Consider the following 17,701-nt stretch of genomic DNA (forward strand, 5'->3'; position numbering starts at 1 on the left):
GGAACAAAAAGCCATTGTAGTTTTACATCGGTGTTTGTCTTCATTTGAAGAAGCAACTTGATGTTCCTATTCAAGGTCAACCACAAAAACTGGCCAACCAACTCAGACACCATTAATTCTGATTTTCTGCTCTTGTTCTTGCGACATTATTAGTGTTACATTGTTTGAGGACTTTGATGTGTTGTACATTTACAGCCACTTCACACAGAATCATTATAGTAGTTGCACAAAATCATTTAATACATTAGTTGACTATTATTGACTTAACATGAGAATTATTACACACTGCAAAAACTGAAATCTTAAGTAAGGTATAATTTCTTAAATTTAACTTAAATTTGCTTATTTTGCTTTGATAAGTCATTTTTACTAGAGATCATTCTGCTTATTTTAAGATACTTATTACTTAATGATCTTATTTGATCAAGCAGTTTTGACATTGAGTGTTAACAGCCAGTTTTAAGTACTGGGAGGCGTCAAACAAACATTTTCCAACATTAACCAACATCAAAGGCCCTGAATTTAGGTTTTTAATGTTGAATTTTCTTATTTTTAGATTTTGCATAATCTAGTATAATATAAATGGAAAAAATACAAGTCTGAAAACAGTCAGACAAAATATATATACAGTATATGCAATATAGCTCTTTTTTTCCCCTTGTAAAAATCCATTTGTCATATTTACGAAGCTCATTTTTCCTCTTTCCAGGAAGTGCACAACCGGCTCAGTGGTTGAGTGGTAGAGTGCCTTCAGACTGGGAGGTTGTGGGATCAATCCCTGCTTGGGTCATATCAAAGACAATAAAAATTGGACCTGTTACCTCCGTGCTTGACACTCAGACTAAGTTGGCCAAACGTAAATGAATATGTATGCATTTTAAGAAAATAATTCTATATATTACATTACTTGTCTTTAGTCTAAAAATACTATTTTCAAGACCGCTGTTATTGATATGGGCCAAGTATTATATTCTTATTTTTCAAAATCTTACACGTAAATTTGGCTGATTTGAAGCAATAATTTTCTTATTTTAATATATTTATTCTTAAATTGTCTACTGTCCTTTTTGCGGTGGCATACAATATGTAACTCAACTAGTATTTGAATAATGGTGGATGTGAGATTTGGTAGGAAAAAGCATTTTTTGGACAATGAACAACATGCCTTGGGGGCTGCCAGCGGGTGGGAGTGGCTTTTACTGTGAGCAGTGTGCCTGAAGGGATCACTAAACGGCCTCTTTGTTTGGCATGAAAATGTGATGTCGTGACAAAGGTGAGGGGGAATGTATTCAGCGTGATTTGGATGTCGGCACGTGGTCTTCAATATTTCAGACAGCATATTGAAGAGGAAGAGTCATTGTTAATTCATGTTGGAGAAAAAGGGGCCAAGCTGTATCGTGAGTCCTTTTTGTTTAGAGGTAATTGAATATGTCTGAGAGGGATCAAAACTAAATTAATAGTAAAATAATAATAATAATAATAAAATAATTCATGCTCAACTGAGAAATTCTTATACCAATGCATTGTTTAACTGGTCTGTCATACGTAGCCAACAGTAGAAATAACATCTAGTTTAGCGTTGCCATTTTCATTCAGTGATTTCTTGCTTTAACCTCTAACCTCTCATGATCCCCCAGTCCCCCTCCCTGTAAGCATGCCTCCATCCTTTCTTTGTGGCACTGATGGGTTGAAACTGACAGGGGGCAACAAACTGATTGGGGTCTCCTGCTTTTTATAACACCCATTTAGAGGGCATGAGCTTCGATTGGTCCACCGCTCTGGGTGAGCTGCAAAGGATTCGGATGTCGTCCAACAGTGCAGTTGTGCGATCTGCTTGGCTGGCTTTTCCTATACCGTATAGCAATATTATGGCTTATATTACTTTTTTTCATTTGTGTGGACATGACCCTGTTAGACTTACACTCCAATTGTATAACCAGGGGGAACCAGACAAGACAGCATAGCAGCATTAAATGCAATACCTAAATATACTCTGCCCCAACATCAGAAAGCAGTAAAAGAGCGACCTCATGAAAGTCACGAGAAACAACTGAACTGAATGCAACCCTGGATAGCATCAACTATTTTACTGTAGATGTATTTTGGAGGATAGTTAATCAAAAGTACTACTCTTAATTTAACTAATTTCTATTTAAATAAACAGAGTAACTTGTGTTGTTTCATTATCTGAATTTTATTGTCTTGCCTCCATATACAAGTAGAATCTCCAGAATGAAAACGGAGTAATATGGCACTTCCAATATGGTTGCAGTTACAATATGGAGTATGGATATGGTGTCGAAATAATAAGGTACGTGAGGTCAGAGATCTTAACTCTTTGACTGCCAAAAACGTTAAATAACGTTTAGTAAAATCCTAGGGAGGAGTGCCAAAGACGTTAAAAGACGTTTGTTTCAAAACAGAGGTGAAATTAACAATTTTCTGTTGTTGATTACTGAAAAACGGAACAAGGTAGAAACAACAACACAAACTTTTTTTTTTCTGATGAAAGATGAGAGTCCAATCTTTCTTTTTTTTTTCCTTATCGTTGGTAGTATGTGTGTTTCCATAGTCCAAACACATAATTTTCTGTGGACCTTGAAAGATCAGTCAAAATGCTTAAATCGGCTGGCACCCACGGCATCCCTTTTCTGAAAACGTCTGGCAGTCAAAGAGTTAAAGTGTTATTTTATGCTGTCGTGACAAAAACTAGGTACCAAAGACTGGTCTTTAATGAACAGAAAGGGCATGGAAAGCATCCAGGAACAAGGTGAACAACAATGACAACAAACAGGTAGCGTCTTGAAGAGGGGTGTCAAACTTTTAGCTGAAGGGCTACATCTATTCCCTAGTGGGCCGGACCAGTAAAATCATGGAAAATAACGTAAAAACTATTGGCGTCAATTATATGCAGATTTTCGCTATTTGTGGGCGATTCTCCGCAAACTGCAGGGTCAACTGTAAATATATTGCACAAAAAAATTACTTCCTTTTTGGTCCCCGATATATCCCCAAATAGTATTTGTCCTTAAATTACATCAAATTATTATTTTTTCCATTTGTACATAAAATACACATTTCGATAGATATATCATGAAAAAAAGTCTCAATGAAATATGTGGTTGTACAACTTCTTTTCAAGGAATACAGTGAAGTTCAAAGAATGAAATTCAATACAGCAGTCCTTCGAGTAACATTTAGGAATACCGTAAATAACATTTAATAATAAAAATAACATTTAATAATACATATTGGCTCTTAATTTAATTTAAATACCTATTTTTCTACCTTAATGCCAGTTATATGGTGTTTTGATGTTTTGATGGTATTATGAAGACGTGGATTAGGTCACTATACTGAAGGCCCAGGTGAGAAACTCACCACCAGCACGAGCACTTTCCATTACATTCAGATTATGTTTAATATAATGTGACAAGTTACAACAATATGTCTGGTTTTGAAAGCTGACGGTCCGCATATGGTGACTCAAACAAATTTGTTGAGAGATTTGTAGTGAACATTTGTGTAGACACCCGTCCAAAAGCATTGAAATAATGAAGCCATTTCCGTCCATTTTTTTGTGCTGGGCAAAATTTCTTTCTTTTTTTTGTGCTGATTTTAACTCTTCTCCAACATGGAAACTTTTTTGGTGGGTTATCTCATGTTTTTAGTTGTTATAGTGGACGCCAGGATAATATGGCTGTTACGTGTTGTAAACCTACCAAGTTTATATGCAACATTTTTAACATAAACATCATGCAAATGAACTTGCCATTGAGATTAGGTAGTTAAAATTAAATCATGAACCAGAAGTGTTGACATAATCCAAATTATGCGTTTTTATTGGTTTAGATACGCAAATGTCATGTCCACTGCAACCATCTATATGGGTCAGAAGGGGTTTGATTTGCTGTTATAGATTAAAAATAACAAAACCGATAAGAATTCCACATTTCATCTTTTATTTCCAGATATTTACATCTGGATCTGATGTACAGTGGTATATATATAAAAAAAAATGACCCAAGGTTAATCATTTTTCCTTCCATAATGTGAACTATAACCTTTATATTTCAACTTAAATTGTTTAATCATTTCAGAAGGGGAAGTCAACATAAGCAACTAAAAAAACGGATGGCAGCTTGCGCAGTGTGATCGTATTTTAGTGGAGCCTCGCTCCTCGGAATCTTCAAAATAGAACCACTGAGTTAGCAGCCCAGGCTGTTAGCTTAGCGGTCAGTGCACTGGACTTCCATCCAGTGACATGGTGGTGGTGCGGTTCCAAGCCCAGGTGTGGCTGGAAAGCGCTGGATCGCTACCATTAAGTACAGATTAAGGTTACGGTTTCACCATAGGATGGAAGTGGTGCTGGATGACTGGCAAACCCTCCATAGCGGAACCTAACTCTTGCCCAAAGTCAGTATAGGCTGCTCTCTCACCTCAACAACATAAGCAGTTTTGTTTTTTTGCCAATCAAATCAGTCGGTATTAACTTGAGTCCAAAATATATCGGTCTAATCTTGAATTGTGTCATGCTGTGATCCCATCTGCCGCAAGACATCATTTAAGATGACTTATAGAAGCTGATATGTGGACACAAAATGTTCTTGGACGGACATCACTCCAGGAAACGTGGAATTGATTTAGCTGGAATGTCTCTGTAAGCCCCGCCTCCTCAAAGCCAGCCCTCAAGCATTTGACCAATCAATCAGCTTTGTATCCTTTTACTCTGTCTCTTCAGAGCCTCTTCTTATTTTTTTCATTGACCACAGTCACCCCGGTAATATTTCCAATTGTAAATCAGCTCTCTCTCTCTTTGTCCATCCTTCTTTTTCCTCATCTTTTTCTCCCCTTCTCTTCCCACAGCACCCCGATCTCCTCTTCTACTTTCCATCCATTTGTTCTATCCCTCTTTTGATCAAAAGTAGGTCAGTCAGCATCATCGAGCCGCAGCTCCTTCCAAGCATGACATCCGTGCACACATGCACGGTTGTAAACACACACACACACACGCACACAGCTCATTCAACCTGCAGGCCCTCAAGTCTTGTTTTCTACATCACACCTTCCCGAGAGGATTTGAGCTGTGCAGTGTGCTGGGTTTGCAATCTGACACTGCTTTGTTTTGCCCCTACCCTTCTTCTCCCGGGCCAAGTGTTAATCGAAGAAGTCTTTGTTGACGGTGATCAAAAATTCAAAAGTTGGAACAAATGCTGCAAGTATTACGTTTTAGCGCTCAGATGAATCCTACTTTGCCTCTGCTGCGGTTCATTTGTTTACACCAAATCAAAGTGCTGTGAAATGATGATGTTGACTTCTAAAAACATTTTTTTTTTTTATTACTGCCACTAGGAATGTGTTTTTAATAATTATCTTTGTTGTTTGTAAAGCAACACCAATGATGCAATCATTACTAATTTGTTGATTTCATGCAAATACCAAGCCTTGCCTCCCCCACATTTTTCATTTTTCGGCTTTCAATGGCGGTTGTCATGGCAACTCCTTTAAAAGACATCTGCACTACGGAAATGATGTAACTGACACAGGCACGTCCCCCACAACCCCTTTAACATATAACCTGTGACCTTTGTGTGAATAAGAGCCATTTATTTTCAGTGTGTGTGTGCATGTGTGTGTTAAAAGACCATAGCTGGTGGCCTTTGGGACATTCATTAAGACTCACCCTGTTGCAGGTCAGCAGGGAAAAGCAGGTGATAGACTGTACATCAAAGTGTCCACACTCTCGTACAGAAGTGCATTCATAGTCCCAAGAGATGGGCAAAAGAGCATATTTAATGGACTTGTGTCTGTTATTCTGTTTTATGTTATTCACTTCAAACGTTATATTTATTCTTGTGTGAAGGCCTAGACAGCTTTTAATACTTTGTTGATGCAAAAATGATGAGTTGTTGTTGTTGTTGTCGATGTATACAGTGTGTCTGATTTGGTGGCATATGCATTTTGGGATAGCAAGGGTTGAGCAGCAAAGTACGTCACTTTTTCCCCAATAATATTTTTACGTCTGATTTTATGCATCATATGATTGAAGTGTGTGAAGAGAAGACAATAAAAGGTTGGCAAGTTGGTAAATAATATGGACGAGGATTAGGGCCAGGAAAGAGGGGAAAAAAGGTTTGGCAGAATTCTCACTTTATTCTCTGAATTCTGACATTAAAGTCAGATTTCTGACTTGCAGAATTCTTAATTTAAAGTGAGAATTCTGGGAAAAAATAACTTTTTTTTCTCTTCACTGGCCTTAATCCTCTTGCGTAGGTAAACTTGTTGCTTTCAGATTAAAAATACAGCACTAGTTTAGTCCATTTACAATTTGATATTTCTTATTACGTATTTCTTAATTTGAAAATATTTCTCTAGCTCATTTTGCCCAATCAGACAGCTAAAAAAGCAAAATCAGCAGATTTGGTTGCACATTGTGTCAACTCGGTAATTAGATCAGAGCTGCTGTAGATGGGGCCCGGGAGACAATGTGAATGTTATTAATTTTTAATTGGCTGTACCTGTTCCAGTACACCTAAGAAAATAACACCAGTTGACTTTGATGAAATAAAGTTGAAATATATTATATCATGTTGCTGAGTTGAAATGACACAAATGAAAAAGCCCTTTTTATCTACACGCAAATTCTGAAAATATTTTGGGAGACTTTTGCATCCTGGAGTTGGACAAAGGGTAAAAATAAACACACACAAAATCTATGAAATTGTGATATGTACATTTCCTAAATCTGCAATGATGAAATATAATGACATGCATTAGCACTCACTTCAAAAGAATTGTTTCATTCTACTAATTTTGTGCTCCCTACTCAAACACTTGATTATAACTACAATGGCCAATGGCTTAGTTGTTATTTTATATTTGGCGGCTGCGGTCAAAGAAAAGAAATCAAACTTGAAATTACTAGCAAGTATTTAGAAGTACTTCCACTAGTGTCATATCCAAAAAGGGGGTGCATGCGATAATAATAATAATAATAATAATAATAATAATAATAATAATAATAATAATAATAATAATAATAATAATAATAATAATAATAATAATAATAATAATAATAATGTTGTCAAAAATATTTTCAGTTAGTTTCTGTTTGTGCAGTTACACATTGCAGCTTTACTTATACACATCAACTTCAAGTGGGGCAAATAAACTAGTGTGCCCTTTGGCAATGCACTTAACCCAGTTAAACATTTAATCTCTGGATATTCAGTGACATGCTGCAGTCAGAAGAGATATTTGTTCATATTTCTAGGGAGTCATCTATGAAAATGTGTGCTAGCCTTTCAAACTAGAGGATCCTTGTTCGAGTCCCGCTAAAAGCCAAAAATGGTAACTGATTGTTGGAGAGATGCCACTTTGATTCCAAGGTGCCCATGAGCAAGGCATATTACTGGCACTTCTGCATTTGTATGTTGCGCGCTCTCCCGAACAATCCTGGGATTTATTTTCTTCTACATGTTTTATCATCCCAATAACATTTATGTTAAAGTGTGCCAATATGTGTGGCTTTGTGGCTCCGACAGCCACTTTGTTTACATGCATAGGAAGCATAGCATGTATGTTAATTTGGTTTCATGCATGTTGAGGCGGTGCATTGTTGAATGTTGAAGAGTCTTTTCAAGGCTTTTCCACAACCCTCCAAGGCAGGCTGTCTTATAGTGTTTGTCTGTGAAGTGTGAGCCTAACTCAACAAGCAGAAATAAGAGAGCAGAAGAGCATCTTGTGATCCTAGAGACCCCGGCTGGCGTACAGATGAGCTCTTTGAAAGCACAAGCTAGTTGAAGAAACAAGGCAGTCGCAGACAGTCCTGAGGCATGTGTGTTGTCTGCAAGGTCCGTCCTGTCTGCTCTTCTCCAACATGTTTCTTCCTATGCTCAGGCTAACAGATACTAATGAGCTTGTTTTGCAGGACAAATTGTAGGAAATCTTTATTATAACATCTTAAAAATAAAGATGAATAATATCTCTTTTGTTGTCTGTCTCACAGGTCCGCAAATTGGTCACAGACTAAACATTGGTGTCCTCATTAGTAAGTAAGGTAAGTTATTGTATCGGCATGTTGATATACTTGGGGGACTGCTTCTCGGCTGTCTAAAGCAGGGGTTTCACTTTTTTTTTTTTTCAAACTCAACAACCAAATTACAAAAGTTTAAAATGGTTTTCCTCACATTATGTATTTTCACAAAATCAGGCATATGTCTATGTATATTTTGAGATTTCTCCTTAACCTCTCTATTTTAATTTCCCAGCGGTACAAAAAGTTAAAATTGTAGTTGTAATTTGTAAAAATATGTGCATCGTTAACGAGTACATGTTTTTTGCCGACTGCTCGCTAGCGCATCTCGGGAACCTGCTCCAAAATAACCAGGTGTTCCTCGCCTCTAACATCATGCACAAATGATTTATGTAAATGGACATAGCAACCAATAAAAGTTGATATACACCATAATGTAATGTGATCCTCCAGCACGAAATTGAACAGAAGACGCACGTATGTCGTCATACCGGTGAAGGTTTGTAATCCAAACAGAGAGATGCTCTTCAATTGGGTTGAAGTGGATTAAAGATTAAATTAATGAGGTGGTATGAAATAATGTAATGTAAACAATGTAATGTATTGATCGCTCCTTGATGTCAATTTCATGCAATTTATGCATCTATGAAAGATGGCACACCACAGCATTGATGTGTCTCAAATAAACAGTCTGTAATTAAAATTTTAAAAAGAGCTATAAAATAAGAAACTTGAACAGTGTTTCCCACATGCTTGAAATCTACTTGGCGGGTGGCCTCTGGCGGGGGGCTAAGGGATTTTTTTGTGTGTCTGGTTAGTTTACACTTCATATCTTGCATTCTAGCGAGACAGTTTGCCTTTTATTATTATTATTATATTTTTTTTACAATTCACTTAGCGTGTAATATGTCATATGGTACATAAAGTAATTGAGTTTTTCAAATATGGCTAGTTATGTCAGGTTATCTGGAATCTTGCCGATTAGTGCTCACGCATGCACGCACGCACACACACACACACAAGCACACACACACACACACACACACACACTAAATATGGCTAGCTAGCTAACTGTAGGTAACTGCCGCTCCGAAACTAGCGCGCCGTACTATTGGTAGCATGCATGCTAAAATCAAACGGTAGCATATATGCTAAAATATGATAGCAAGCATTCTACCATGTCTTTTAAAATGACAACTAAAGCAAAACAGTGAGTTTGGTTGTACTTTATAACTTAATTATTTAACAACGTACTCACGTTATTCGTTGCCGTGCACTTTAGCAGGCGTTCACAATCCATTCACATAACGTTGTGTATCTCGTCCGGATGGTTTTGGTGGATCGCTCCCTTGTTGTGCCCTGCAGACACACATTCCCCACACCGTCACCACTATTCCTATATCACAAGCGCATCTATGGTGGTAGTAAAAAACATTGTTGGATAGACTGACTCTAGCTTTGTAACATCTTGTCGAAGTAAAGGCACAAAATGCAACATACATAATATACGTAATGCTAGAGAACAAGCTTCAAATAACTTCTCTCTTAAGTTGTTTGGTTATTTATGAAAAAAAAAAAAAACACGTGAGAATGAGTGTTGCCTTCTTATGTGTGAAAATCAAGTGGCTATAGAATTGGTTGAACTGAGAGTGAGTGTCACCTCCTAAATAATGTGTAGTTTTCTAGTTTGTAGATTTATTTTATGCACCAGGATAGTCTATTGATTTTTGCACTAATTACCTTCTAATTACAGCCAAGTCTTTAAAGTCTACTGTCGCCCAGGGTGTCGAGCGTAGAAGAATAATCAGAGAGATGGAGTGATGTCAACATGATGAAAGATTCTTGACAGCGTGGGAAAGCAAGAGATTGATGAAGCAAAAACAGGAGGAGGCAGGAATTCCCATCTGACAGTGAATAGGACTATAGATTAGATCAGGGGTGTCTAAATCCAGTCCTTGAGGTCCACTATCCTGCATGTATTAGATGCTTCCCTCCTCCAACACACTTGACTTAAATGATCAAGGAGAAAAAATATCCTTTTTTCATCAAACATTTTCATTTTTTTTATGTGACCAAATGTATTTGAGACATCACATCCATGATAACACTTGTCACAGCAGAACTAAATGGCGAATAATCTTTGAATTCACACAAAATAATTAAATCAAATTTCCCACTGCGGTAATATGACCTCATTTAAGCAAGAAAATACCACAAGGAAGCAACAATAAAATAATCAAACTTTGACTGATGTCTGAGGCTAATTTCCTCTGTTGAGAGGTGCAACTTCTAAAACTTTTAAAGGGTTCAAATATCGGCTGATGTCCTTGCCTGTGAGATTTTAACAGTTGCTGAAAATTCGGGGTCGATATCTTTTTTGTAAGGTACTGGTTGCTATGGACATTTGAAAGATGCAAGGACCAAAACTTTAAACCCTTTTTTCCTCAAAACTAGGGATTTCAACATGCCAACATTGAATCTGTTGTAACTTTGTCATTTTTTAGGTACGTCCATGTATTATATATCATTTTAAAGCGAAAAAAGTGCAGAATTCGAATATATGAATATCTCAATTTGGATTTTTTTTGGGGGGGGGGGGCACACGAGGGCGCTCCTGGATTGCTCCATTTATACTGTTTAGCCTGTAGTGGATTTGGCCCCAAACGCTGTGTTGGTTTTTAGCAAGAACAGTTCATTCTCAATTTTAAAGTCAAAATACTGAATATTACTCTATAACAAAAACACTTGACTTGAGGCTGACTATTATGTCTACGATAATCTTGACAAAGAAAAATTAAATGATTTGTAAAAAAATTTGTTTTCAGTTTGTCCTCTGGGGTTTGTAGAACAACTTTAATCAGTCTGAAATTTGACTGTTTTTCCAAGGCTTCGTTCCAAAGCTGTTCTAGCTCAGGAGCCGCAGACAGGCTCAGCTGTGAATGTAGGCCATCATACAGCCTCTTACGCTTCTAAAGATACACAGTTCCCCCCCCAACACACACACACAGTATCAATTTTCCACAATAGATAGTTTTTCTAACTACAGTATCTGTGTCTGTGTCTGTTAACAGGTCAGCAGGGTGACTGACCTGGAGGAGTCTCAAGCCTGTCAGGAGTGGTGAGACCAGCCAATCAGAGGAGGAGAGATGTCGAGGCAGTGCGGGCATTTGGCCCTGCTTACAATGTCATTGCAGCTGCTGCTCTGGCGCCAATCTGCGACAATCGAAGTGCCGCAGGATCGTAAGTCACTCAGCAATCACCTGACTCAATTCACCAAGCCCAAATCTGTTTTCTTTATTTTAAACAGAACAAAGAGTCAAGAGTTGGCATGTAATTTGTATGATGTGTCTCTTTAAACGGTTCACAGGTTTTTGTTTTGGTTCACAACCTTTTTTTTTGGTGATGTACCCCATGTGAATTTTTTTTTTTTTTACCCAAGTTCCCCCTTATCAGCGCGAATCATTTTTAGTTGAGAAAAAAAAAAAGACTTAAAACAGAGTGCTGTGCCATTGTCTGATTTAGTAAACTAGGAAATGTATTTGTACTGTGGTCTCTCTGGAACTATTTGGAAATCAAAAGATATATTTAAAAAAGAAAAAACTTAATTACAAATAAAGATTTGGGATCATACTAAAGATATGTTCTCAAAAAGAAATCGTTAATTTAATTTTAAATAAAATGTTGAAATGATTAACAGGTGATAATAGCTGGCATATGACAGGCTGGGTCGAACCATTATTGTTTGGGAAGACTGGGTTTTTAGGAAAAAAATTAAATTGAATAGCCTACTTATATAAAATGTATTTTATGAAGTTAGATTTCCTGAAATGATTACATATTTTAACTCATTCACTGCCATTGACGGTTATAAACCTAAAAAAATCCTTTCAACTATTTCTATGAGTTTAACATATTTTTTCTACTTTTGTTAACAAGTGTATGAAAACCTAGATTTTTAAAAAATTGTACATTTAGAACTGATATAAAATGTGTGATTAATTGTGAGTTAACTATTGAAGTCATGCGATAAATTACGATTAAAAAATGTAATCGCTTCATCTTGTCAGGTGATAAAAAAAATTTCATTGCAATTAATCGCATGACTTCACTAGTTAACTCACGATTAATCACACATTTTATTTCTGTTCTAAATAAATAAATAACAAAAGTGGAAAAAACTAATAGAAATAGTTCAAATGAATTTTTAGCTGTCAATGGCAGCGAATGTGTTAATTATTATTTCTAAAGGATTTTTGCATAGATGCTACTTTTTAGATTTTTTTTTTTATTTAAAAAACTGCGTATCCCCTGAAGTGTCTTCACGGTAGCTCCATTTGAGAACTTCAGCTTTAACCCCTTCAGACCCGCATTTTATCTACTGGGCATTTATTTTATTTTATTTTTTTACTGATTTTGAATCACTTCCCACATAAGAACAACATGGAATTTTTTTGGGGGGGTGGGGGGGGTTATCTCATTTCATTTGTTATAGTGGACGCCAGGATATTATGGCTGTAACGTGTTGTAAACTTACCAAGCTTATATGTCACATCAACTTGCAATTGTGATTGGTTAGCTAGGATCCAATCAGGAACCAGAAGTGTTGACATCATCCAAATTATGTGTTTTTATTTGTTTAGACACGTAAATATGTCATGTCCACTACATGCATCTGTGTTAAAGTGTAAAAAATTCCCAAGAGAACTTGAAACTGGCACAAAGGACAATCGATCATGTATTTTACTTTTCTTCCCTCTCATGAAATACACATCCTTTATTGAGTAAATGTGCGCACAGAAAAGAGCCGAATGGTCCTAAATGTAATTCAGTTTTATATTGAGATGTATTTTGACACCCTTGAACACCTGCCATACATATGAAATGAGCACACAAATGCTGCAGTCAGCTGCATTGACCCCCGATGGTTTCTTCTCAGGCTGCCTAACCTTTCGAGCCAAGACTTGATGATGTGCTATTGATCCGAAACGCACTCATTGACACAAAACACAAAGCATGTAATGACCTCTTTTTAACGTATTCATACATTGATGAGCTAATCAGAGAGTTTTATTCATTGTAAAATGAATTTCCTTCTATAACTAAAAGGTATTTGATGGCTTTTACTGTAAGGTATACATCATTTGTAACAACATAAGGCAAATAAGACCCTTTTGCGTTGCTATTTAAGAAAATGTACTTCACCCACAATATCCATTGTTCTGAAGCACATAAAAAGTGCTATTTTACTGGATTTATTATTGCTCCTGATCAAGTCAGTCAACTTGATATGCAAATTGGGATTCAAATATAAGCTCTAACCTAATCTCATGATATAAAAGGCACATTTATTTAACTGTGTGCGGATTATTCGATTCATTAGGCTGAGGGAAGATACCCACCCTGTCTCTTCCTTATCTTCTTTCCCGTGAATTGCACACTTGACAAGTTGACACGTGATGGTGTGCGCTTTTTCTATAGATCCCTGCAGTACACACGGCTGCACACAAACCCACTCATGATCTCATACTCTTGTTGTTGGTCAGTTACTGTCAGCCTGAGGAGTTACTCCTATTTGAAGAGGAGATTTGAAGACAAAGGACGCATAGTGTGGCACACCATTATGTTAATGTCATCTTACACAAGCACACGATACAGAATATATTGTACAGTACTGTGCATTTTGCACTATTTAACATTAAGGTTAAGAAATAGGAAATGAGAACTTGTATGTTGAGTTTATGAAGTCTGTCTTGTTCTGAATGTCATCCATTAAACTGCAGCGGCACAAAATTCAACCCCAATAGCGAGCTTGCATTTGGAGTATGTTCATTTATGTCTGTCGTGTATAAATGACTCACCTGGTTTGTGTTTTCTTTTTCTCTTTGCTCATCATATGAAACTGCAAACAGGTAAGTTATCAGTTTCAATGTTACTTTAATGTAGCAGACACTCTAGTTGTAGACCCTGTAACCATATGCTAATGTAGCACGTAGATAGAATAGTTAAATGTGATAATGTAATATATAATGTATGTATGTTGTGTGTATAATATAATTAACAGCTTCTTTTTTCTTTTCTTTTTTTTAACAATTTGCCCACACTCTTTGTCTCCATGTTGCTTTTCGTTGGACTAACAGCAAAGATCCTGGCAGACCGTAAGTCTTTCGGATTAACATGCTGTCTTTCACACTCAAATTGTGCGTTTACTCTCTTATGTTGTCTACAAACTAGAGGGTGTATTCAGACCTGCACTGTTTGGTCCGCTTTAAACGGACCAGAGTTCGTTTTCCACGCTGTTCCGGACCTTTTGTGCAGGTCTGAATGCACACAAACGAATCCTGGTGCAGTCTGGATACAAACCACGGCTGATCCGCTCCAACTGCAGGACATATGCGAATTTTTGGGCTTTACAAGCCACCGTAGCCAAGAATCGCGGGGGGGAATATTGCCCGGCAGTAAATATTGTGCTAGATCCATTCATAATCGTGCGTATTCTGTTTAGCCACGCCCCCAGCATGTTCTGGTGGGGGCGGGGCACGCAGAGCGCAACTGCTCCTCCGGTTACTGCACGCAATAGACGACGCGTTCCAAATTGTCGTGGAACCTCCGTTGAAGGAGCTGCCTTTGACGCTCGCAAATATCTTGCATCTAATAACGCCACAAATATGCAGAGGTTTGGTTATGTGTTCAGCCCTCGTCATTTTTGTCCAATGGGATCACAGATCGTCACGCGGGTCAACGTGATTACGCAATATAGTCCACTTGCAAAAAGCACAGTGTGAATATGAACCGCACCAAACGAAAAAAAAAAAAAGGCCGCTTTTGGTCCAAAATGATGGGAGTCATTAATACTTGAACTGGGTCAGACAAATCTGACTATTAGTGCTCTAAGGACGTCAACGCTAGCTCTGTAGGACAAAAGCTTTTTGCGAAACATTGAAGTAATTTAATGAGCAGTTTGGAATTAATGAGGGCTATTAATATCAGATCAGGAAATGCTTATTTCCAGCTCTCGCTATATATTAAAATTGTATTTGTATAATTAAATTTCAGTAGAGTGACTTGATTATAGTGACATACCTTTTGAAGAATGTAGGTTTTAGGTGGTATGTGCTGTGGTGATCATATTTAAGTCTCGCGTGGGGCACGACTAGCTAGCATATCGCCAACGTGTTCAGATGGTTGCCATGGCAGCATACGATACATGCACAATAAAAAAATGTGTTCTTTGTGAATGAACTTAGCATGTAAGTCTCTGTTAAAAATATTTCCTAATTATAGGCAGAAATTCTTGATAGTTTTATCGTCTATATGTGTGTGTGTTTGTGTGTAGCGATTCAAATCCCTCTAGGGCTGAGTGAGCTAGAAAAGCAAAAGACATGTTGGCTCCGCTTAGTGAGAGGGGGTTGTCTTGTGCGAGCCATTAAATATGTATAGTGGACTGAACACAGCTGGAGGTGGACGTGATGGTTTGTTCTTTAATATCAGGCTGTACAACAGTTTTAGACTGATAATATAAACAAATGGTCATTTGCCCTATTCTAATTATTTGAAAATCAACCCTTACTTGGTGACTGTTTTCTTTTTTAATGAACCAAACACTGACAGTCGAATTAATGTGCATTTTAGTGGTGTCAAAATTAGTGCGCTCATTTTGAGTTAATTTATAGTTCCTTTTAACACCACAATTTTTTTAAACGTGTGATTAATGACCAGTTTGACCACCTATTACTTGGAAAGCCTGTACTGGGAGAATTCCAGTCACAATGCAGCAGATATGACCACGTCATCATTTGGCAGTAGTAAATTTAATAATAATGCATATATTTGTGGAGATGGGTCAAGTTATATTTTACTATCTTAAAAATGTGCAGAATTTCACAAGTTACTTCATGTTTAAAATTAGATAGCTCTTAATATGAAAAGAAAGGTCTTACAAATGCATTTATGCCATCTAGTGGCAGAAAAATTACCTCAACACAAATTAAGATCACACGTTTTTTACAGTACATCTTTTTATTTTAACTAAATGTTATGAATTATTATGAAATTACTGTATCAATGACTAAAAGATGCAGCCATATTTCTATTAGTTAAAATTTTTACACTTTATGTTAACAAGAGTATGAAAACTTTTGTGTACTTTTTTATTGTACATTTAGACCAGATATAAACTTTGTGATTAAACTTGAGTTTACTATTGTAGCCTTGCGATTGAAAATTTTAATCGTCTGACACCCCTAATGCATATTATATGTCTTTCTACAGGGCTCTGTAAACAAAAATTAGGAACACTGCACAAAAAGGTCCAAAAAGAATGATTGCAAAAACAACATCAAACATTATTCAGTTTAATTAATTTCATTTCACTTTAATGTGGCCCAAATGACTTTTAAGTTGCCTCAGGGCATGTTTGTATGAAATAAGTTTACGACTCATATTTTACAGAAAACCAATACCTCCACAAGCTCAGGTTCAGACTGCAAACAAGAGCATTTATGCTAATTATTTCCCACAAATGTATTTGTGAAAAGGTTGTGAGTGTGGCGTGTGTTTGTGGCAATGTAACCACTCTACTGTTTCCCCTCTTCCCTCAGTGAGACAGCCCCCTACTATAACCAAACAGTCGGTGAAGGACTACATTGTTGACCCCAGAGATAACATCATCATCGAGTGTGAAGCCAAGGGCAACCCGTTGCCAACGTAAGGAATGCACACACACGCACACACACGTCTCTATCGGTTACATCACCAGTGGGACAGGACAGTGGCACATTGTTTATTTGGGGTGACGTGCCTGTAAATAAAGCACGCGCTTGCATCCATCCATCCATCCATCCATCCATCCATCCATCCATCCATCCATCATCCATCCATCCAGGAACCTTTGGACTTGTATTACAATGGAGTAATAGTTGGAGTAGTTTTAATGCAACATACTTTTTACTTGAGTATTTTTGGTGAGAAGAAACACTAATATTACTCGGTTACATTGAGGTACATTCTGCTCTCTAATTGTATTTTACATGTATTTGCTATTGCTTGCACAAACTATTTTGATTTGTCAGAGAAACTGTCTCACCTCATGACTCTTTTTCCAATCCAAATGGAGTTAGGCAGCTACACGACATGACATTGGAGTTCGCCTGAATAATTTACATGAAACATGGCAGAAATCTATATTAACCTTATGGATGCGCTTCAGCACACATTTGTCCTGCGCTGTAATGTGTGTTTTCCTAATATGTCAGTATTTCAGCCTACAAGAATTCTGAACTGTAGAACCATACAAACTGCTGTTTTGAATCAAGTCAACCACAGGACAGGAATCCAAATTGCTCAATCAACCCTAACTGATTTTTTTTTTTTTTTTCTTAAAGGAAAGCAGATGTCAGCATGGCTGATAGATGAGAATGAAACGATTTTTTGAAGTTCACTATAGTCATCTTTGCCAAGACTATTTCTTGTGGTTGGATTTGCATTAGTTTATGTTATGTTATTTAAAACAATATTGTTTTGAAGTGATATTAATGGGCAAATCTGAATTTTCACATTCCTATTTTGTAGTTATGTCTATTTGATATTCAAGTAAAAAAATAAAAGAAAAATAAACAATTACAAAACAGTTGCAGAGTACTTTTAGTGCTACCCCCCCCCCCCCATATT

General features: G+C 37.0%; 1 protein-coding gene across 15 annotated transcripts in view; it reads left to right on the top strand.

Moving 5' to 3' along the window:
- Positions 1-17,701, top strand: part of nfasca (neurofascin homolog (chicken) a) — a 119,469-nt gene that overhangs the window by 48,587 nt on the left and 53,181 nt on the right. For 13 of the 15 annotated variants that reach the window (XM_077572206.1, XM_077572205.1, XM_077572208.1 and 10 more), the window contains exons 2-5: positions 8,009-8,059; positions 11,107-11,275; positions 14,173-14,190; positions 16,633-16,738. In XM_077572206.1, the coding sequence (XP_077428332.1) occupies positions 11,182-11,275; positions 14,173-14,190; positions 16,633-16,738 (218 nt within the window). In that variant the 5' untranslated portion in view covers positions 8,009-8,059; positions 11,107-11,181. The remainder of the gene's footprint in view (positions 1-8,008; positions 8,060-11,106; positions 11,276-14,172; positions 14,191-16,632; positions 16,739-17,701) is intronic. The other 2 variants (XM_077572209.1, XM_077572220.1) reach the window with 1 other exon arrangement.

The sequence above is a fragment of the Vanacampus margaritifer genome, chromosome 8 (genome assembly GCF_051991255.1).
Source record: "Vanacampus margaritifer isolate UIUO_Vmar chromosome 8, RoL_Vmar_1.0, whole genome shotgun sequence".
NCBI lineage: Eukaryota > Metazoa > Chordata > Actinopteri > Syngnathiformes > Syngnathidae > Vanacampus > Vanacampus margaritifer.